This window comes from Cuculus canorus, chromosome 10, assembly GCF_017976375.1.
Source record: "Cuculus canorus isolate bCucCan1 chromosome 10, bCucCan1.pri, whole genome shotgun sequence".
NCBI classification, from domain to species: Eukaryota; Metazoa; Chordata; class Aves; order Cuculiformes; family Cuculidae; genus Cuculus; species Cuculus canorus.
This window is the reverse complement of record NC_071410.1, coordinates 5,790,383-5,814,271: the sequence shown is the minus strand read 5'-3', so window position 1 is coordinate 5,814,271 and position 23,889 is coordinate 5,790,383. Positions and strand designations below refer to the sequence as shown.

At 36.1% G+C, this 23,889-nt stretch overlaps 1 protein-coding gene across 3 annotated transcripts in view; it reads right to left on the bottom strand.

The window, feature by feature from the left end:
* Nucleotides 1-14,938: 14,938 nt before the first annotated feature.
* DIAPH2 (diaphanous related formin 2) overlaps nucleotides 14,939-23,889 on the bottom strand; it is a 203,845-nt gene continuing 194,894 nt past the window's right edge. For all 3 annotated transcript variants that reach the window (XM_054075440.1, XM_054075441.1, XM_054075439.1), the window contains one exon: nucleotides 14,939-16,321. In XM_054075440.1, the coding sequence (XP_053931415.1) occupies nucleotides 16,257-16,321 (65 nt within the window). In that variant the 3' untranslated portion in view covers nucleotides 14,939-16,256. The remainder of the gene's footprint in view (nucleotides 16,322-23,889) is intronic.

Genomic DNA, 23,889 nt, shown 5'->3' with positions numbered 1-23,889 from the left:
CAGAGAAACAACATCTGAGAATGTCATGTTATTTGTTGAGAACGTGGATAGTTGCACTGAGTTGTGAAAGACATACTAAGTGAAAAGAAAAGTAATAATCCCCCAATTGCCAGTGTAATAAACAATATTGTAGGAAACATTTGAAGACATTTGAATCTATCATCTGAAAATTTCCTTTCATGACATTCACTTAAAATACAGGAAGGGTCTTCTTCTGGAACTACTATTACAAATACTTCTAAATAAATATTCTCAATGTATAATATCATTCTCTTCTAACACCCCTTAGAGTCAAAATGTTTACTATCATTCATCTCCAGAACATATTCTGTTACCAAAGAATTCCTGAAGCTTACTGGCTCACCATGGTGGAAATGGTGCCCAGGTCTGCACCTGAAAGGGGTCCCAAGAAAGCTGTCATGCAGATGAAAATTGACAGTTGTTCCATTATCAGCGTAATTAAACTGATGTGTCAATGTAGGAAGGAAAACTGCTTATTTGTTTGAGGAATTTCTATGGTTCAGCAGTTATCCTCTCCTGATATTACTGCATACCACTAATATCAGATGGAATAGCTGAGCTTTGTTTTTCAATAGGAATGTACTGTTGCAAGGTAAAATGTGAAGTTAGGCATGCATAAATGTTTCTTATGTGAATCTACTGGAGGATGTCTGACTGACAGGCAGAGAGAGAAAGTCTATTTATATAAAACCAGGCAGCCTTACCTCTTCTCTCCTGCCGTTTCTTCCCCAGTGACTTGCCAACATATCTTATACTTAATTTGTATGGTCTACAATGGCAGGCAAAAAAAGCAGTTCAGACTTGAGTCCATTCAGCCTTTAACCTCTCTTCCAAAACTGTAAACAGGCTCACAAATGTCTCTGCAAACCATTGGAATTCGCAAATTCTTCACTATTTCCCCATAAGACACCAAAGGTTTATTTGACTGTTGATGATCCGACCCACTGTCAGACAAAAACTCTGCATGACAATTAGGAGAATATAAAGATTAAGAAAAGCATCATCTGTCCCGCATTCAAGAACGCCTTCCTGCACTTCTATCCATGAACAAAGAAAGTCACTTTCAAATGCCTCTCAGCCTAAGGAGTTGAGGCTACTGTACAAATGTTTCACTCCCAGAGACAGTCAATACGATGAATTCAGCATATGAGCTAATGAATCCATACAGTGAAGGAGAGCTACTCCACTATGGTGACAGATCTTGGGAACACAAAGCCTTCCAAGATCAATTCAGAAGACGGTTAAGAGCAAAGGGACTAACATTAGGAATCTTACTTTTTTTCCTTCCCAGTTTTCTAGGCAAGGAAGCTACAATGAGAAATTAGTTGTGTTAAAAAGTGGATGTCTTTATGTGGAAAAATTATAAGAACAATAATACTGTCCAGTAAACTGGGAAAATATGAACTTAAATGGCATGATTTAAATCTCTGTATTCTCCTAGAATACCCTTTAATATTGTTCTAATAAAATAGCTGAAACACCGTAAAAATTAGAAAGTTGGTTTCTTCCATTTTACACATTCCTAGAGGTCCTTTCTGCGATTAGCCTTAACGTCTGTTGTGATTATGTGGTGTTTCCGTATTTTGTACAAAATGTCTGGCTTGAAGCAAAAATATTGTAGTATGTCAAACAAAACAAATTTAATACCAATCAGCTGCACTAATTGGAATGACAGTGACATTCTGCACTACACTTCAAGAGTGGAAATACCTTAAAGACAAGAAGCCTGACATTTGACCGAGATTTCCTATTTAACTTATAATATTGTTTAGAAATGCAACCCCTAAATCCACAAGCATATGATTCAAAATATACTAATACAGATACATTATTTGTGAAACGTCTGAAAACTTCTACACAAGAAATTCTACTAATAGTAGGATCTCAACAAAGCAGTTTTCCCTTTACTCTGTGAAGGGAGGCTCTCCTTTTACTTCAACAATCTTAATGCAAAATAAAAGAATATAATCACTGCGAACTTAAAATGAAACATGTTTCCATTGATTCATCCTTGAAATTCACTTCTATTTTATAATCTCATTTTTAAAAAGTGGGATTTTTAGGTTTTTTTCTTTATTTTTTCTTCTTTTTCTGGAGAACAAGCAAGGAATACTTTCTGTCAGCCAGTAGACAAAAATGTTCATCATTTACCTGCAGGAGGAATCCTTGCAGGTTTCACACATCTATAATCTCCTCATTGCAGGGAGATGAGACTGTGACTAGATAGAATATATACATATAATGTTCAGTTTGCATGGCTTAGTTAGACTTCTCGTAAGACTAAACACCAAGTCTGGCTGAATGATGGTAGCACAGATGCTTATTAACTAACTAACAAATTAAATACATAGATCAACCATTCAATCGATAAATAAAATCACCACTAGCAAGATATTGCTTAAGAAAGAAATTATACATCCAAAAGAAAGAAGAGTTGAAGATAACTATCAATTGGATTAATAGCTGCTCTGCGATAGAGGTCACTCCCTTTTCCAGGTAGTCTCCACGTCAGAAGACCAGCTGATGGTGACTCACAAATGCTAGGAAACAGAACCTATTATGGGTAAATGAACAGTTTAAAAAGTCAGAAGTCTGCAAACAGACCTCCGGAATTCTTAGTCAACTCTGGACAGCAATCATAGATGTATTTCTGAAGAAAACTCTAGGACAGACATCTCAGTTGTGAGAAACAACTGCCTTACACGATAGCTGCAACACCCTTAGCTTTCAACAGGAATCTTGTGTGCCAGATTTCCCCCCAACATAATTCCCTAAGCATCTCAAACTGAGAACAAAATCAACATGCCTAAAATGACGGTATTTAAAATTCAGATCTCAATCTTTCTGCACTTTTACTTTTCCTAGCAATTAAATAAGATAAATGTTTAATTAAGAAATGTTTTTTTAAAAAGGTATACTCCACAGAGCTAAAGACGTAAAAAACTTAAAATGATAAAGAAGTTCACAGTATTTCTGCCATGTTAGTTCACCGATGATTAAATTGGTTTAAATATTAGCTATAGTTAGAGCTGTGCAAAAAAAGACTTTGTTTTTCAGAAATTACACAGAACTTTTCAATTTCATAGAATTCTGCACTGACTCTGTTATGGGCTTCATTTGCAGTGCTGATTAAGTAGATTTTTGCATCAAAAATGCAAATGTATACACATTTCTGATGCAAAACACTCTTTGCTTGAATGCTGTTACGTCTGCTGTGATCCCGGCCTGTTTGTGCTCAACAAATTTTTCTGTGTTACAGAAACTTCACAGTACATTATGGGCTCAAAATAGACCCACTTGGGGATAAAGAAAACATCCTTAAAGTTATGCAAAATATTCATAACAAAATGCAAATACTGTTTACCATTTCCAGCATCTCAGTATAGCAACTCATATTCTAAATTGCAACCAGCTAGAAGCTATACGGAAAACTTTTTAATCAGTCTCTGTGCTGGATACTTATATCATCTTGTAAAAGAAATGTTGCAAAAAGGCTGGTCCCAGCATTAGGTAAAAAACCCACTAGTTTTATGGCAAGATAGTGGGCTTAGGTTCATTTAAGGCTCACACATTCAGAATAAGATTCATTTTTAGTGAGAAGAATTTCTGGGATGGGCATTTAACCAGGCAGGACCATTTCCTCTAGGGGTGAGAAAACCTATAGTTAAAGGATTGGATTTTAATTCCACCAATGTTAAATTGCACCAAAAATGAATTGGGGACAAAATAATTATTCACATCACGCACTCCTGGGCAGTTATAGATTGATGTATTTACATTTTGCCAGAATAAGCAATGCCTTCTGAGAAATATAAACCTCTGCTTCTTTTAACCTTGCATCATTGGTGAATACAACCCTTGCCATTGCTCACTGACATAGAGAACACACATCCTCTCATCCCTCCATGCATATTTACCTTGCTGTGTCCCTTGCTCTAAGTAAAAAGTCCTTCACGTGTAGGATACAATGCTCTGCTTCCTAGCACGCTGCATCAATAAACTAATGACACTTCCGTCAGTCTTCCTTGCGGTCAATTCTGCTTCCTCATGAGGTGTCCATAAAACTATTTCTCTTCACGGAGCCTAACTCAGCATCACTGAGTCACAAAACTACGCTGGCAAGCGAGAAAGAGAAAACAGTTATATTGCAAAAGACTGTTAGTTTCCAGGAAAAGAAACATAGGAAACTACATGGATGAGATCTCTACACTTTAAGTAACCATTTTTCACAGAGTAGAGATAAAATGAGTATATTTCAAAAGTATGTACCAATGGGCAGGGCTCATTGGGTTGAAGATGGCTGCTTCCATGACAATGATGAGGATATAATCTCACTATTTGTTTGCTGAATTTTGTTTCTTTAGAAAATTCTTCCACGCATTCTGTTGGATATTCCTTGCCTTTCCAGTCTGAAAATGTGTGGTGCAGATATTCACTGATAACTTCCATTTTCTGCTCTGCAAAGGGCAACCACCACAGTGGCAACTGAAATCATGTGGAGAGAGAGACAAACTAACTGAAAGAATACTGTATGAAACCCAGGGCAAAAGCAAAAGATTTCAGAATTTACTCTACAAGTGAAAAAAAAAAATCTTAAGTTCAACAGAAACCTTCTGGTTTAAATTAGGCTTCAGGCATTACCTGATCTTTCACATCTGTTCCTTTTTAGACTCAGGCACCTGCAACTGATCCTCCATGAAAGAAATCTGATTAAAATCAAAATGAAAGAAAATTATAACTGCATTGGCACTGAATTGTACCAGAAGTACATGCTATGCATTCACTAGGAACAAATGTTTTATTAATTTAGGAAAACTACAATACTTTGTAAGAGAAATAACTTCATGATGACAGATTTACATTGTATATAATTTGGTCTCTTGATTACACAAAATGTTACTATAAAAACCTAGTTTTGCTGACACAGCAGAATCTACCTTTTAAAGGCTTCCCCTGCTGAAATACATCAGGAGTGAATGCTGTCTCCTACCGACCGTGATCAATGACGGGCATTAGCTGAAACTGGCAGGGTACACCTCTTCTCAAATGTAATAGTGCTCATCAATCTGGCTCAAACTGAAAACCAATCATGGCAAAACTAGTGAGCAACAACAGAACCTTAGTTAGGAGAATAACCTTAGCAGTGAGCAACAGCTAAGACTAAGTCTAGCGTAACTCTTCCACTAGGTATTTTAATAATACGCATAAATAGAGTTTATTCAACGGCCAAAATTTTCTAGCCGTCCAAGCAAACCAAAGATGCCAGCAAAAATGTTCAACAGATGCACTTTTGTTACATTCCAGGTTCTCTTTGCTTTACATTTAGTATGTGAAGTTTGGCTTCAGAAGAAATTGTGTTTGACCCTCAGATTTCAGTCTATGCAGCTCCTAACTGCAAGTCTGAATGAGTCATTAGACAACACAAGGGAGCAGATCAAGAGACCTTTTATCTACTATGTCTGTTCTTTGCCAAATGCAGGAATCAAGAACGCTTGAGATTTTACAGGGCAAAACATATTGTGAGCGCAAGGCAAACACAGTAACTAAATGAAAGGGAAAAGACAACGCTTCCCCGATACAGTTCACTGAAACCCATAACAACAAAGTCTATCCTTTTTAAATTGTTCCTCTGTGTGTAAGAGATTATACTACCCATGATTTAGAGCTTCTTTAAACGATTGCTGCCGTAAAAGATTACGGAAATTATATGACTTAGGAAGAAAATACTCAGAACAGAGGCAAAAAGCCTCCCCCAAAGCATCCAAAACAGATTTTGCTGAATTATTTAATATAGCTGTGTTTTAGTCCCCTTTTGTAACTTGAGCGTACTCCAGTTGCTTACATGGTGCTTGGGGACATAGTTTAGGGGTGGTGTGCTGGTGCTACGTTAAGGGTTGGACTCTATGCTCTTAAAGGGTTTTTCCAACCTAAACAATTCTACAATTCTATGATCATATTCCGGAAGAATTCCAGTTTAAAAAAGTGCTAAGTCACCTCATCTCAGCATATACATCTTATAATATGGAAGTATTTTATCAGCAAAACAGTTCCTCCTGTTTCCACATTTTAAATAGTTATCTATTCCGCTTTATATTTAAGAAACACGCTTGTTTATGGCATTTCTCAAGTGTTTTCTTAAGAGACTACTCACACCTGGTATATGATTCACAGAGATGTGGGCTGAATTCTGTTAGTGAAGTGCTGTCGCAGTGATGCCTACAGATGACCAACAAATCTTAGCAGGCAAGAAAATAATGGTTATTATTCTAAAAATGCAATTTATACATTTGGAACCGAGTTCTGGCTGACTGAGCACATTAACCCCTGCCCTTTGCCCTTCCCCCCCACCGGCACCTTTCACAGGCTGTGCAATACTATTAACCTTATGGACAAACACGCTGGCGTTCATACTGCAAACTGAAGGATGATAGCTGAGCAACACCTTGTGTTAGATGATAAAACTAACCATATGCTGTGAGTTTGCTCCTTTTCTTCCTGAATATAGCAGGTTTTCTCTCTCTGTGTGACCAATTTCCGTGTTTTCTCTTTGAAGCATTAATGTATTCTTATTACTTTCTGAAGCATCAGCTTTCATAAATCACTTCATAAGACTATTTTATACATATTTTGTTCTTGCTCATTATTTCTTCCCTATCCTTTCTGGCACTATTCATTATGCCAAATGTTGCTTTCCAGTGTAAATCATGTTCCTTGAGATATTTTTACCAATATGATTGAGAGCTGAGACTGACAGCTGATTATCACCATTCCACTTCCTTTCTTTGTGTATCCTTCGCTATTAAAAAGTTACATGCTTGTCTCCCACTCACTTCAGCTGGAGTTAACGCTTTTCTACCAATGCATACTTTGAATATCCAGCTAGATAGGAATGCTATAATGAAGTAATTATTAAGTTACATTGTTGTGAATTACTACAGATCATTCATTTTGTTAAGTGACTATACTGCGCAAACGTAACGTACATGATTCAAAAGGCGTTTCCATCATATTTAGTTAAATACACGGGAACGAGATACTTGGAAATACTTTCTCCCAAACAGAATCCACACTCAGTTTTCTGATAAAGAATTTAGAAAATAAATTTTAACCACCTGATACCGCAATTAAGCTTACTTTCAAGCTTCAGAATAGGAGTATAGAAATGTGGGGAATGAGCTACTTTGAGGAACTAATGAGATGAAAAACCTTATGTCATAAACCAATAAACATTCTATCAGCATATAAAGAGTATTAAAGAGAGCTTAAATAAACTCATACAACTGCTATTATCTTTTTTTTTTTTAAACAGTTTTATCATGCTTCAAGAATCAAAATGTATAAAGTTAGGTATTTATGTGTGGCACTTGCATATGTTTAGGGGAATTTCTTATATGAAGAAACTTTGCTTTTGATGGAAAACTTATGTTTCGTTACTATTATAGATATGGATAACTATAATTTGACATATAGGCGGGAAATGATTCTGAAGTCCACAGAAAAGCTGCCATTTATCCCATTCAGTTTCACGATCTCAGCCTGAAATCCATGCAGCCAGGTTTAACATGCATAACCCACACTGCAGCATCCAGATGATTGACTAGAGTACACACAAACATTATAATAATACGTTTGGTAACTGCTCTAATAACACTAAACTGAAGAGCATTTTGGATGTCTGGCTTAGCATATTAACTAGACCTAAAGATCCAAATATGAACTAATTAAGGCTGTCTATAAATTATACAAGCTACATTTTGTATCTTATTGCTATGTAACAAAAATTGATGTGCTTTTGCATCTATTAGCTCTTGAAGTTGGGTTTTGTTTCCCCTAACACTTACATTTTCGTTTCTGGTACCAGTCAGTCATAAGAGACTATATATTACCCTCATTACCTTAATAATCACAGGATTGCTGAATAAGCTCCATTCCATCATAACATAATCACATTCCAGCATCTGCATCAGGCTTTAAGGCTTCCCACTGCTTATGAGGAAGAGCGGTCTGAGTCAATCAATACAGAAAGCATTAACATTGTGCAACATATTGTATACGTGATAGACACATATCACTACAGCAGCAATACCTCAATGATAAACAAAAAGAAGCAATACACATTTTCGCTTCAAACAACACATAAAGGTTGTAACAACAAAATGAGTTTGTTGTATTTCATCTGAGTACATTACTATTTTCAGTATTTTTCTTTCCACAGAAACTCACTGCTCAGAATTCTAGGTGTGTTAGTGCTGAAGGAATGTAAATCAGCTGGCAGGGGAACTACAGAAACCTGCTATGTCTTAACTAGCAAAGGGAAGACAACATTAACTTGAACCAATTTATCCAGTCAACACAAGGAACAACTTCTTTGCCAGCCTTTCAAAAAATCAAGCTGATAGCAGCATAATCTTGTGCAGGTTCTGCTGATGTATCTTGACTCTAAAGGTGATTAAATAAAAGTCAGAGCCTAAGTTACTTGCTCCAGGTTAGTAGCTGGGATAAGAACAGAATCAAAGGACCACCAGCTTTATGTTTTATCTATACACCAGGATCCTGTATTGCATAGAATTCCTCCACATTGCTCAAATGTAACTAAAAATCATCTCTTTAATTGCTTTTAAATTGTTCTTAACCTTTACAGTGCAGAGAAAGCTGAAACACCCAAACAAACTGCTGCAATAATGCCTGCCTAAGCCTGCAGTGTAGAACCATGAGTTAGAGCTCCTCGCTTCCCAGACAGCATCCAAGATGCCAGTGAGCATTCCCTTCCCCCTGCTTTGTCTCCCTGCCCTGCAGGAAACTGGCCTACAGCAGCATCTTGCTGCCTAAAATTCCCTTCCAAGACCTGTCAATCAAAACGCAACGCATGCCTCCTGCGCTGCTCTGAAGGCAGATAACAGGACTTCCCAGAAGCACAGCACGATGAGCAGACACATCTGCCTCCTCCAACTGCTCCTGCCCAAGCTCCGTGCTCCGGCCAACCCGCTCTGCATGTCTGTGCTTTGGGTCTTCACTTGGGCAAGACTGGGTTAAAGAGTGAAAACCACAACAGAAGAATAGAAGAGTCACTGTTGGACTCATGCGGATCTTCTTTCCACATCCTTCTCATTCACTAGCTGTGTATTTTTTTCTCCAAGTGTTTATCAGTTATAATAATTAAATGCCAGCTTCTTCAGCTGTTCATTTGATGGTGAGATGTTTTTCACCAATAGTTTTTCTCAAAAAAATGAAAACTCTAAGGATTTCAAATTCTTTGACTACTTTCTGGGCGAAAAAAAAAAAAAGAAGAAAAAAAGGGCAGTATTTTAACTATTGTAGAAAGCGTCTAACCCTACCAACTGACAGTTTTCAACTTTACACTTTCCATAAACAGGGAGTAAAATATTTATTTAGACTTAATGATGCCATGACAACTGACTTTATTTTGCAACACTGCTACTCAGCTTTGTACCTGACTGGCAACGATGTTCTGGGATGAGCTAAAAATCTCTGAGTGAAAATAAGTCATCGCAATCCCCATCATTATCAGTTTATTTTCATGCTTCAAAAACCTTCGCCAAAAAGGTGATTCATTGGGAAGACTGCTTAGAACAGTGTAAGCTCCTCCTTTTGCTCCACAAATTGACAGAATGTCACAGTTTATTTCTTCTATAAATGGTTTTCTCAGCCACTTCAGGGTCACTGCACCACCAAAGTACCAACCCAACAGCAGCCTGCCATAAACCTCTATCACCGCTGATAATTATTCATCCAAGTCATCCTTGTAGTCAGTCTCAGACTGTTCAAAAACCTGCAATTCTGAATGTTGCAGGAGAAACTTCTACAGGTCAGAGGAGTGGGTACACATGGTTGGTGGAATGTCAGTGGAGAATTAGAATACGTTTACACCAGATCCGACCAATGCCTTCTCAGGACCAGTTCTTTCTTAATTTTTTATTTCTCTCAAGGACTCGGCACTTTATAAAGCAGATAAGCACTCACAGGGCTTTTCAGTCATCTGTGCCTCACAGATAATTTGTCCCCTAAGACTCAGAGATCAAATATTTCAATGGCAGGAAGTTGGGCACGTTGCCCTTAGCAAAACCTGGGCTGCAGAGCCTGCCGGCACGAGCCAGCTCTGCACGGGCCCCCAGCAGACGGGGCGAAAGCCCCTTAAAACCAAAGCGCTGTGTGATTTTGTTAGTGTGGTGCCCGAGATAATACCCTTCACATCTCACACAGGTACCTTAAGTTGCCCTTGTTACTGCACTAACACAAATAAACAGCTTTCAGCAGCTCGTGAGCTCACGTGGATCAAAATGAGTGTTCGCCCACAGCAGTGCTCATGTCCTACTAGCAAAAAAAAAAAAAAAAATATCCCTTCTTATTTTATTTTTTCGTCTTAATCTTGGTTTCAGATCTATTGAAAGGGATTAATTACAGCCATTAAGTACTCATCAAATACTTCTCAGCAAATCAATTGAATGTTTTTATAATTTTACTATGGCTCAGTAATACCACTTCCCTAAAAAATGTAAAAAGACTAATATTGAGATGATGACTCGAAGAAATAATAGAGGGGAGGAGTAGCGCTCAAATTTACAGAAAGTATCCAAATGTAAGAAAAATCCATGTGGCAGAGTGCCAGAACTTGCTATCAATAAAGGATTTCTTAAGCATGTAAGGAAGCAACAGAAAGAATTACCATTGAGAAAGGTATGAAGATACCTGCTACTTGTTTCAGGACAAATTCAGTCTGCCAGCCTCCAAAAAGCAAAAACATCTGAGAAGATAATGGCAATTCCAAACTCTCACACTAGAAAGTCAAGAACATAAACCTGGAAATGAGGAAGAAGAGTATGGTATATGTAGGACACCATTAGTATATTTTTCTTAGATCATGACAATCATTTACAACTGGCACTTAAAAGTTTTCCTTGTTTTTTCTTCTTAATCCCATAAGAAAATAAACTACTGCTTCACTGTATCACAAATAGTTCATTAAAAATAAGATAATGCCTTCGACCATCCCTTGGTATATCTTTTCCACATACAAAAAGTTAATTGAGGAGTATTATATCAACACGGCTGATCACATTCATTAGAATTCTATTCAATCAGAAACTTATGTACTTTGGGCACAAATTCAATGCTGTCTATAGTGTTGTGGGGTCCAGTCCATTATGGCAACATCATCCCATTGGTTTAGGTGCAGTTTTGAAGGTAAAATCTGTCAAGTCTCTATTCTGTTAAGACCATTCTGTGATAAGGTGAAATAAATACTACGGAAAACACCAACAACTGACTGACCATGAGTCTACCTTAAAAAGTCTATACTGGAATGCAGCCACTTAAAATAACTATGAACCCATGTAATTTGTTTAGTGATTCCCTTTTATTGTCATTCTTGTAAAAATATAATGGTATCACCATGATTTAATATTGTGGGTTTTTTTAATGATTTATTTTTTGGTTATTTTGTTTTTGAAGTCTTCCTCCATTGGAAAAGGCATCTTTTTCCCCAAACTGAAGTCAAATACACTTGATACCTTAGAGAAAAAAAAACCCAGAGATCCATAAAATGTCAGTGAGCTAAAATGGAAAATAATTTCAGTTTGATAATTTTATATAATAAAAACTGACTTTGAGGCGATGATATTCAATAGGTAATAATCATTATAAACAAGTAAAACATTGGCGCACCTAGCAAAATCATGTTATGTATATCTTTATTACAGTTTTCAGAATACATGGATTAACAATGGCCAGGCTGTGATTTCATCAAATTCCTATATTTCAAACATTACATACAAACACAGAGCTTTTTTAAAAAATAGAAATGCATGAGTTTTGTCACTTTTTTTTTTTTTGTTTCCTTTTTTTTTCTTTTTTTTTTTTTTTTTTTTTTTGCATCAGGAGTCGTACGACTTCCAAAAGGGAAACCAAATGGTGCATGACAGCAGACTGACTGAACTGTAATAGATCATTGTTCACATTCTGTGGCATATGTATCACCTCAAACAGTGCTAAAAGAAGCACTGCAAGAACCAATCTCTCTCCTTCAACATTCTTCTAATGACATCAGTGCGTGCAGAGTGACAGCTTGCAGGACTGCAGAATTCAGACTTACACAACTCCCTTCCTTATGCACAAAAGCAATATGTGATATGAAATTGAGACACCTGAAGCTGAGAGATTTGGCTTTATCTGCTGTGATAGTCTCTTTCTGCTTTTTTTTTTTATTATTTATTTACATGTTGTGTGCATGCGTGGGCGCGTGTGTAGGTACTGCAGAAAAAGAGATGTAGAGGTTCCTCACAATACTTATTTAAAAATGAATAACTTGCAAATACAGTATGGCACATAAGAGGGAGGCTTTCCAATGCTTTATCTCAGCATTTGTTATGCCCCGACCTCTCAGCAATTTGAAGGCAAACATTGAAGTATCATTCAGCCAAGCCTCTGTTTAATGGATAAGAAGCAATTTACATACACAGGTAAGTTTGCTTCCACGTAACTATTACCAGCTTTAAATATTTACTAGCTCTATCATTCTCAGTATAGGAAGTACTAAATTCACCCATCAAAGCAGGTATCGCCCGAGGGATGCAAAAGCTGAGCATTAGATAGTTTTCTTAATGAAAGCTATAGGAGGATTTCCAGAGCCAAACCTAAAACTCAGCCAGATTCTCAGAATTTTGCAAACCATTTTTATACGGTGGGATGAATTTAAAGTAGGTCACTGATGAATTGTGGTTTGGATAGAAACCATTAAAAATATTACGGTGTTTACAGCATTTGTCTGAGGTAGTACATATACCACACACAAAAATGCAAAAATATACAGATATTCATAACTATTTGCTTATTACAGAAGGGAACTATGGGAATGCTTGCATTTGAATCGGAATTTTCAAGAAAGAACAAACAATTTTAGATAACATTTTTCATATTGACCATGGTTGTCTAAAACCAGAACAAATTATGTAATACTATTTCTGGGAATACTTGCTGAAGCTGTTTGTCGATGCCCTCTGAGGCACTAATTTTGTTTTGGCTTTAGCATCAGTTCATAATATGATTACCATTTAAACCAAACATCACTTATGTGCTGGGAAAGGGTATTGGTTGAATCACAAACAAACATACATGACAAACTGTGTTGCACTTTTTTCTCAGTAAATCGCATAAAACTTGAGCAAAAAATGTCTAGTGTCTTTACATTTCTGATCTGTACAGCCAGCAGTTAAGCAACAAAGATGTATATTTGTATATGATTTAAACATTTCATTCCCATATCAATTGTAAATTTAGTTCAATTCACTGTAAAGGTAAGATTATCATCCTCTTAAATAAACTAAGAAATGTAAACAGTGTAACATCATAAAAAAAAACCTCTTCGGTACTTGTAACCGGTAAAATGTGAATGCAAACAGATGTGCTGGTATATTGTTAATGTAATGTCTCAGAGGACATATAGTGAAACATAATTAGCAAGAAATTTATGTATGAACCCTCCAGCAATTTTCTTTCTGGGATTAATTTGAATACAAATATAATTTAACTGATATACTTCATTTTTTAAAATTAGAAAATAAGGCAAGTGCATTTCTGAAAAAGGTGCTACTCTTCTACTCTTCTAGATAAACATGTGACAACTCTGAAAATTAGATCAATAAAAACATTAAAAATATCTGCAATTTAATATAGACTGAAAAACTATCAAAAGACAAAGTGACCAGCATCAATTTCAGAAAATATTTTAGACTTCATAAATACGAGCACCCTATATTTACATAAATTATCTTCTAAACTAGTTTTCCTTTGAAAGACACCTTTGTTCTAACAGATATGTCCATTAAATTATATAAATGTTTCAAATACGAAAAAATAGTAGTAAAATAGAAGTATCAGATGATGATGTTATTTTGGATTTGCCTTTTTTTTTGCCTAAGATTTTGTTCCTGAAAATCTGTAGTCAGCTTTGAGAGAGCTTTAAAAAAATACAACCTACTCAAATAAACTCGTGCACGAGTAATTACTTCTACAGTATAAAGAATCTGTTGTGAGCTTTTGAGTTTTCACATATAAAGATTATACCAATACTTGTAAATCCCAGCAGAACACCCATTTTAGATTTTGAATTCTAAGACATTGTTGATTGTAGAACAAATTTATATAGACATTATGAACCTAATCCTTTTAAACTGGCTTTGTAAATTAAGCACATTCTTAAAACTGTAAATTTAATAGTTCCTTTTTAAAAGTTATGCTTAAACACAAGGTTGATATTGACCTTACATGGAACAGGACAGAATTATTTGTATCTCTTACTGATAAGCAGGGAGACAGAATCCTGTTGCATGCATTTTTTTCCCCCTGAAGTACCATACAATTCTTTAGTTTGTTACTAAAATCACAAAAAAAACCCTAACAGTTTAGGAAGAGTATTAGTTGACAGCAGACATTTCACTAGGCTTCAGTTGTATTCCTACAGCAATGGGCAAAACCCCTCTTTCCTTTGAAGACAATGAAAAAAAATATGTATATTTCAACACTAGACTGAAAAGGAGCTGTAACTTTTCTTACAATAATTCGCAGCAGTTTGGAAATGTAAGAATTTATCCCAAACTAGTGAGATAGTCTTAAGAGTTTCCTAGCAGAGAAGCAAAAAGAATCTACTGTACAAAGACGCTTGGCTCAAGCAGTAGTACAAAGTTCCAGTGCCCCAGTATCAAATGCTCCTCTAGGGCTGGCAGTTTGTGCACAGAAAACAATGTGACAAATTACTTCCCAAATATTCTTTATATAACATTTAAAAAAAGCTCCCCCGCAAGACCAGGCAATAGAAGTACTCATAATGATTCATCAATCAGTGAAAAGCAATAATAATTTGAGAACGAGTGCCATTTACTACATCGTATCCTGTTTTTTCTTAAATATCATTGCTGAGCAACGCATGAGTAGTTCCACTGGAACTCCCACTTAAAATCCTCCATCCCATCCAGAGAAGCAATGAACTTTTAGTGAAAAGGATGGTGAAGACTGACCTGAACACCAAACATCGTACATTCAAATAGAGTTTGGGGAGAAAAAGCAACAAGAGTCTCCCATTGAGTGGCAGAACATACACAGTGTCAGCTACTGAACTGACTGCTCACCTGAGGTACTGCAGTGCAGGGCCTGGATACAACGCAGAATGGGAGGAGCTTCCCGAAAAATCAGACTGCTGCAATCATTGATCACTGCTAGACAGTGCTCCAGGTAGAAAATTTATCCTTAGCTGCTAACATCCTCAGCACTAAAACCCACCAGTGGAGATCCCGCTACATATATTACCTGAGAAACAGAGGAAAAACTCAAGAGGCAGTTCTGAATAACTTTATGACGTAGCTTGTCTCTAAAAACCTACACAAAGGTATTTTTAGCGTAATTAAAATAGGACAATCATTTTTTCCTCCAAATATTTTTATAAAGAATATATAAGTGCATGATTAGAAAAATCCCTCCTTAGATACAGTTAAAAACATATTCTGCCCTTGATATCATTTCATTTTGGTAAAATCCTATGCTCTGTTTTATTTAATTTTTTTCTTTTTTTTTTTTTTCTTGCAGTGATAAGTAACTATACATCACCATATCACCAAAAGCGTAGATAAGTGGTATATCCTACTTGCAGCAAAAACAGCTGAATCCACCAGGCTTTACATCAAGATATGATTTTCAGCAACTTGACTGGGGCTACACGTTGCTTTTTTATGGTTACAAAAAAGATTCTGATAATGTAGATCAGCTCATCTCTGAATTTATTAACATACAATTTTATTATTTTTTCCTTTCATGTCCAAATCAGACTGTAAATGGAATCCACAGCTGCATTCTTTCAACAAATTTGTATTTTCTTACCCATATAAAACATAACCTAGAAATCCCCAACTCCTTTCACGTGAGTTGCCAGCTTTAAAAAAAAAATAAAATAAAAAAAAGGGGGAAAAAATAAAGAAAGAACATAAGAAAATAAGGTAATATCCTATTGTTTAACACTGTTTACAGATCTTGGTAGTTGGGGTAATAAGATACAGTATGTGGATTATTTAGCAACAGCTTTTAAGATACATAATATTTATACATCTTCTCATTTAATCAATACCAGTATTCCTTTATGATCGTTGCCAATTTGCATGATAAACTCTTTTCAAAGTACATCCATTTAATTGTAAATAAAACAATTCACTAGTTCTTTGGCATCAGAAGAGTCATACAGCTGCAATTGTTCCATTGTGGCGAGAACGCGACCTTTCCAAAGTTACTCGTCTGTTATCTGCAATACAAAGAGAGGAAAAACCAAATCACTATAAGATTTGAAACACGGATAATGCAATGTCAAGAGGTTTTCAAACAGCCCTGAAAATCATTTCAAATGATATGTAAATAAGTAACGAGGAGACTGGATCAGAGAAGTTTCACACTGCAGCTGCCAGACTGAGTTCAAGAGTTCTGCAATCAGCAATAAATTACTTGCTTGATCAGAGAAGCTGGGTGATAAAAGCATTAGGAGAATCCTGAAACACAGTCCCCTTGGAAACAGCCCACAATAACTAAAATTCCGGTAAAAATCTTATCTTATAAACAATTTACGTATAGAAGCTCTGGAAAAATGACATTTCAAGTTTCATGAGAATTTACTGGCCGGCATGTGATGGAAAGCCTACTAGATGCTACAAGTATAAAAGTGCAAACAGTGCTCCCTATAATTTGGCACAGAGTTAAAAATAGAACAGTTAAATCAGCCACTTCCTAAGCATTTCCTGGTTGTGCAATGTGAACAACTTTTAGTATAAAATGTTACACAGTAATTATTGCAATGAATAATAAATATCTCTATCACAGGAAAACAATCATGAAGTACCAGCCACATTCCTAAATGCCTTTAAAATAAAATTTTAAAGTGATGAATATACACATGCACGCACACAAGAAGGGGCAGAAAATTAACCTCCACTTAGTTTCCTGGATATTTTGATCTTTCTTTTTTTAACTGCGGTCTTGCTATAATTTTTTTAAGGTTTTTTTTTTCCTGACTGCTCACTTTTAACCTGTCCTTTTCTATCCTCTCATGACATGGTTGGTTACTGCTATTTGTTGGCATCAGTGCAGTATCCTCATAGCTACAGCACCAGGGTGTTCCAATATATGGTTAGAACTCCCATGTAGTACTGGAATATTGTAAAATGAGAGTCACTTCAGAATCAAAAAGTCTGACAAACTGCAGGCAAGAAAGTTTTCTCAGTTTTTTTTTTCCAAGTGAGCTGATTTAGCCTTCTCTGCTTCCACAGCGCGGCAGACTATAAAAGCCCATGGTACTGGTCCTGCTGCGGGAGAGCGCTGAACTGGGGACAAGGCAAGAGGTTCAAACACAAAGAATGAGACTCCAACACGTCTGATGGGCAGAAATGCATTGTTTGAAAACATTATTGTTCCAGAGACTTGGGGAAAAGCTGGAGCAAAGACCAATCTAGGAACTCATAAATATAAATATATATACACACAAAAAATTCCTGTAGGGAGAGTGCAAAGAGGCCAGAGCCAGGCTGTTTTCTGTAGAGCCCAAATAGAGACAACAGGCACAAACTGGAACACAGGAGCTTACTTTGGAACATCAGGAAGCACTATTTCACTGCGAAGGTGACTGAGCACTGGAATAGGTTGCCTGGGGAGGTTGTGCAGTATCCATCCTTAGCGAGATTAAAAATCTGCCTAGACACAGTTCTGGGCAACTGCCTCTAGGTAACCTTGGTTGAGCAGTGGAGGTGGACAGGATGGTCTCCAGAGGTCCTGTCCAACCTCAGCCATTTTGTGAGCCTGTACTAAGCCATGGTCCAAGCACATTGAATATGGCTTCTTTAGAACCTAAGAAAGTCACATCTGTGATCTGTTTCTGGACAAAGAACAGAGATGCTTGTGGATACTGCATTGGCACTGCAAAATCAACCTTCCTTTTCCCTCTTCAATGACAATGTCTCCAATGCTCCAGGGAATTAACGGCTCCTTTAGCAAGATTATTAGTTCTTTTTATAGTTCTGCCTTGCCTCCTTTTCCTAATGAATCTATCCATGCATAAAGTATTCAAATTACCCTAAGTCAATCTGTTTTGCATGGGAATAAATCTCTACACTGGTTGCAGTGTAACTAGGCACTGGAAATTAAAACAGAATAAGGCTGTCTAAAACCCATGAAGGAGAGTTATCAACCCAAATGTGCTACTGTTCCTCTGAAAGAGTTAACAGTAAAGAATTCTAGTGATACTTGCTCACAGTGGGGAGAAGTGCCTTCACCAGCAGACTATTTCTTGATATAATTTCAGAACTGTTGACTGTTAAAACAGTTTTAAACAGGTTAAAACAGATTGAGAGTCTAACAACTGCTGATTTTCTCTTTTTTCTTTTTTACCATGGCAGAGACAAACGTTTTCCAAAAATGACAAAAAATTCCAATTATCCTGTAATTGCAAAACTGACTTGAGCATTATTATTTTCTTCTTCAGCTGATGACAAAAAAAAAAAATCCCAATTATTAGAAGTAATCTATTCTTTGAAATTACTTCCAGTTTTTAAATGGATATGATTATATTTTCTAGAGATAGGAGTACAAATTCTGAAAGATTCAAGACAAGCCGGAAAGAATGACAAGGTTCTTCACATCAAGGAAACTGGGATACGATTCAGTTATTACTTGTAAGAAATACTGTCAGCATTTGCAAAAGATTTTTCTGCAAAGCTTAGAGTGCTTTACAGCGAACCTTACTAAAACAAAGGCAAGCACGATAGAAATTACACTTTGATAAAATTTTTAGTTCATTATAAAAAAGAGATGGGAAGATTAGATTGAGTCACTATCAATGCAAAAGCTTTAATATATCTGAAAATTTTGGAGGTTAATATAAAGTACTTCTTCTTCTTTACAAAGAGACCTATGTTTCAATGACGCTTCTTCATTCATGACTTATGTTTCAATGACGAATCTGCAAGCAGCCTTGTGTGTGTGCACATTTACATCTGGTTAAAAAAAGCAGCATTACTATGTGTACACATGTATACACTTACACATAATGAAACTGCTCACTTCTTCACTCTATGTAAAACGTGCTTATATACGTATAACATATCCATCGGGTTAAAACAAAGGGTTTCATACCAGGATCCAAAACTGGACTGGGCTGGTATTTCACTGACTCAAGCAAGGATTTTAAAAGATCACCACATTTATAACACTCTCAACATCCACATTCAGTTATCTTCAATAGCGATATAACTATTGTAACATCAAACTATGTGTAACATCAATAAAAGGTAAAACTATTCACTGGTTCTGGAGGGTGGGGAAGAACTGTGAAGTAACCTAAGAGTATTATAAAATAAGCCAAAAAATCATTGCCAAAAGGCTTAGGTGTCACTTTAGAAGTATATAAAAACGACTAGAAGACATAATAATAGTATCTGAGTTTATCAGTCATGCCTTTTGGGTAACACCTCCAATGTCGACGGAAACTGTTTCTTACATTAGTGCCATTTGCCCATCTCTTTTATAAGAAGCAGACAATTTAAGAAGCATTCACAATGCTGGTATTACAGACATTATAATCTGCCTCAGAAATGAACACATGAAGTTAAAAGTGGTCTATCGGCTGAATGGTTCTTTTCTTGTAGCAGTAAAAGGCAGCGCAATGAAGGATTAAAATGGAAAACAAAGCATTTTTTAGTATCATAAAATAATTTCAAACTTCTAGCTAGCTGGATCAAGATAAAAAGAAGTAAACATACCACTAAATACTGAGAAATCAAATCAGTAGTCCCTCTATATATATTACTGGAATGCCATCTTGACCATACAAACCTGGCATCTCCACCGAAAAGCGTATGGACTTTGTTATACTAACAACTACTTGCTGAAATCTTGCACTCAATTTAGTACCAAGATGTACAACATACAAGATACTGGTAGAGGTGCCTCTGGTACCTGCATATCATTTACTACGTAATATGAATCTACCGATGGATAAAAAAAAAACAAAAACAAACCACAATAAGCTTAATGTTTAAGTACAATAAATATATGCCACGAAGTCGACAAAAAACCTAATCAGTTATTTTCAGACACTGTATTTTAATTTTATGGAATTTAACAGTTTCACCCTTAAGACTTTCTCTCTTATACTCTATAGGCATAAACCAACAGAAATTATAATCAATTTAAAACACATTGGTGAGGGAGAGGAAAATATTTTTGCAAAAATTATACTCTGCAAAATGTATTTTTCCTTCCCTTAATGCTTCTTCATTAGTTCTGTTATTAAAAGAGAAGTCTCAACAGCTGCAACAGAATTATTAACTCAGTAGCTTGTTATCAAAATAAAACTTATTTTGATAAAACTGTTATATTAGGAGAAAAATAAATGATATTTTGCAAAACTGCAACACTAAGATTAAGTGACTTTTCCGTTTCACTTTCTTCTTATCCACTCTTCCAGGTAGTAACATCGTGTTCTCCTAATTATAAACCTTACTTCTTATGAGCAATCAATGCCAGTAATAATATAGATGTGTAATCGAACAGACTAGTCATGAGAATGAGATATCTGATAATAGAAAAAGACTGAGTCTACAGAACTATACCTCAAAGGTACTCAATTGGAATTTGTATTATCCTGTAAAAGCCACAAGGAAAAAAAAAAAGCTCTCTCTTTGACATGCCTTATATTAAAATTATATATGTATAACTAACTGCTACCCTGGGCTTTGTACCTTAGTTGCTTGACTCCCCACAATTAAATATTTGGTTTTGCCAGTCAGTTAAAACATTAAAAATGTTTCTTTCTATCTTAATTGCAGCAGTTGAAACATTAGAATGATCTTGAAATCTCATTTCCCTGCAGACTTTCACAGAGTGCTCATCAGGTGAGTAATTTCCTCCCAAAGGTAAGTAACTGCGGCACCCCCAGTTTAGTATTAAAAAAACCCACCACCACCACCCCAACCACACAACCCCCCCCCAAAAAGAGCTACCATAAATGACTGGTGCAGACAACTACTTTCTGCCCTTTTTTTAAAACAAAAGATTGAAACATTATAGTCTCTATGCAGAAAACAAACCATCTAAACAGTGTAGGAAAATGGACTAAATAATACTGAGATTTTCAGGAATGAGTACTGCCAGAACCACTTTGACTTCTTCAAAGACAGCAGTCACGGGCCCCTCATACCTGAACAATGTGTATTGTAAAGAATGCATTAGTTAATAAATGCTATATTAGTCATGTTCTTAAGAGCTTAAAATAGTGCCAAAACGTAGAATTGTAAGAGGGGCAGTGCCAGCACTGGGTGCTCAACGAGCAACTGCAGTGCTGCAGCAACGCTGAAGAGCACCAGCATCAGTAAAGAGATTTCTGAAATGCTAATTTATTTTAAAAGCTCACACCATTAATTTGCACAATCACTACATCTTTCTTCCTTTAACCCTAAGGTGAAGGAATTAACTCTCCCCTAGCTCACAACAAGAAAAAGTGTTTAATGCTCAGAGCAAGAAGGTACCAAGTTGAGATAACTTGAAAATGACCACATGGAGAAAGCAGAAGACTCAGCAATGAATAAAATATTTGAAACCTCTCTTTTTATCATAACTTTGACTATGCAAAAGATGCAGAAATGCAAATTGTAAAGGAAGCTGTGTGGCCTAAGCCTTTGGGAATCAATGAAAGTATTTACATCAAATATTTATTTATTCATTTATGTAAGATTTTGTTCACTGGGAAATGCTACTGAAACACATCTTGTTTTCATGAGCAATCCAAGGGAAAATACTCATACAGTCCCAGGTACTCCAGCAAGCACCACAAATACCATGTGGAAAACAATCAGAAGAGGAAGAACATTTCCTCTAAGTATGGAATGATGGCACAAAAAATAAGTAATTTGGTCACCTAAAAATGTTTTGAATGGATAAATCGCCAAAACAAATGATAATTTCAAGGAGAAAACACTGCACCTGTGATATTGATGATATCCTTGTTTCTACATTAGAAGAAGGGGGAAAATTGAATTGCACTTCACAAGCGTCACTTCTTTTCTCACAGAGATAACTGATTATTGTCTCTACAGTACCATTGATTAAAACTGGGACATATTACGATAAATTTAAATCACTTTAGCCAGTGTGGCCTCTAGTTTTCTACTTGAGCCATCCATGCAAAGGGAAAACTGAAGCCACGTTACAATGTCATTTATCTGGCAGCATATTATCAACTGCTTTAAAGAACAACCCGTGACAAGAATTAACTTCATTATTTATCTTTATTGACTGCATGCACCTTCATCAGCTTAGCTTACCAACAATGAAAGGTAAATCTTTTCGGAAAGTGGAATTGACAGAACATAAGAATTGATATAGCGTAAGACAGCAGGGAAGCCCATCAATCTCCAGCACCTCTTTAACAGCTATAGTTGAAAACACTTCTCTATATTGCCCGGCCTGTGCCCATGGCATTATTTAGAGAATACCAACTGAGAAATAAGCTAGTCAAGGAAATTAAGAGCTTCAAAACCGTTGTCTGTGCCTAGATGAAAATCCTTTTGAGAAACAGCACCTTGAGAGAAAATGGCTCTCCTAACCTCAATTCTATTGAGATTCAGACCATCTCTGTGAGATGGGATTTCAAATTGATCTTTCAAAATGTGTAGCCTATATAAAAAAGTAGCAATGAGGTAAAAATCAGTTACAGGAGAAAGGCCGCAAAAATAACACCTCAGAAAGCACTGTCTGAAATAGCACTTTCCAGAAGATCTTTATTGCAAACATACGAAACAAGCAAATAAAACAGTTTTCTAATGGGGTTAAAGGAAACTGTACAGTTAATATGTTCTTTTAATCTTTAGTATGTTAAACACACTTATTTCAACCTCAACAGGCACCCTACAAACGCTTGGCAAAATCTTTACACCCTTTATCATCATTGCACTGGATCATTTTACATTCATTTGGATTTGATATTTTTGTAACCGAAAATGAGAAAAGATCAAGTTATACGACACCACTATGCTCAGCTTCTTTTTTCTGAAAAGAATCTCAAGTTCTTGACAATCAAACCATTTTAGCTGTCATTTAAAGCTGTCATTACTTTAGCATCAATTTAAAAAAAACAAAACAAAACTGATATTTCAAGCAAACCTTGTAGCAGTGCAATTCTAGAAAGCCTGTTTGAGTTTGCTTTAGGTCCAACATCTGACTTTCATGTGAAAGCTGAGTGATAACCTGAGCATATATACAGTAGATGTTGTTTTAATGGAGAAAAATAAACTCACCCTTAGGCCAAAGAAAAAGTCCTCAAAACCAGACAACACATATAAATAGCCCAAACACATTAATTATAAATTTATCACACGTTGATCTTACAATAACTTCAAAATTCCATTCTTGATGTGGTTAGTGGGATGTTTAGCAAAATATTGATACATAAGAAAATGTGTTGAAGAGTAAGGAAAGGTGTGAGAAGAAATAATAAGGAAAGGGGTCTATGTAGCTATTCAGAAGATTTAAATGACAGGGAAAAAAACCCATCAAGAACTGTAACAGATTTAAAAGGACATCTCTCAAGGCTGAGTGGTTCCTTCTCAGAAAAAAAGTAGACACACTAAGTTATTTGCAGAAGTCAGGAGTGCCAAAATTATCATCATACATAGTCAGATTTAAGGTAAGACAGGTCTTTATTTAGATATGTATTCTGTTTAGAAGTATCTCCTTCAAAACCGTCAGTCACTGAGGCAACACACAGCACCTTCATTTTCAGAAGGCTGCCACACCAGCCTACGTGAACAATTTCTCATTGAAAACACATGT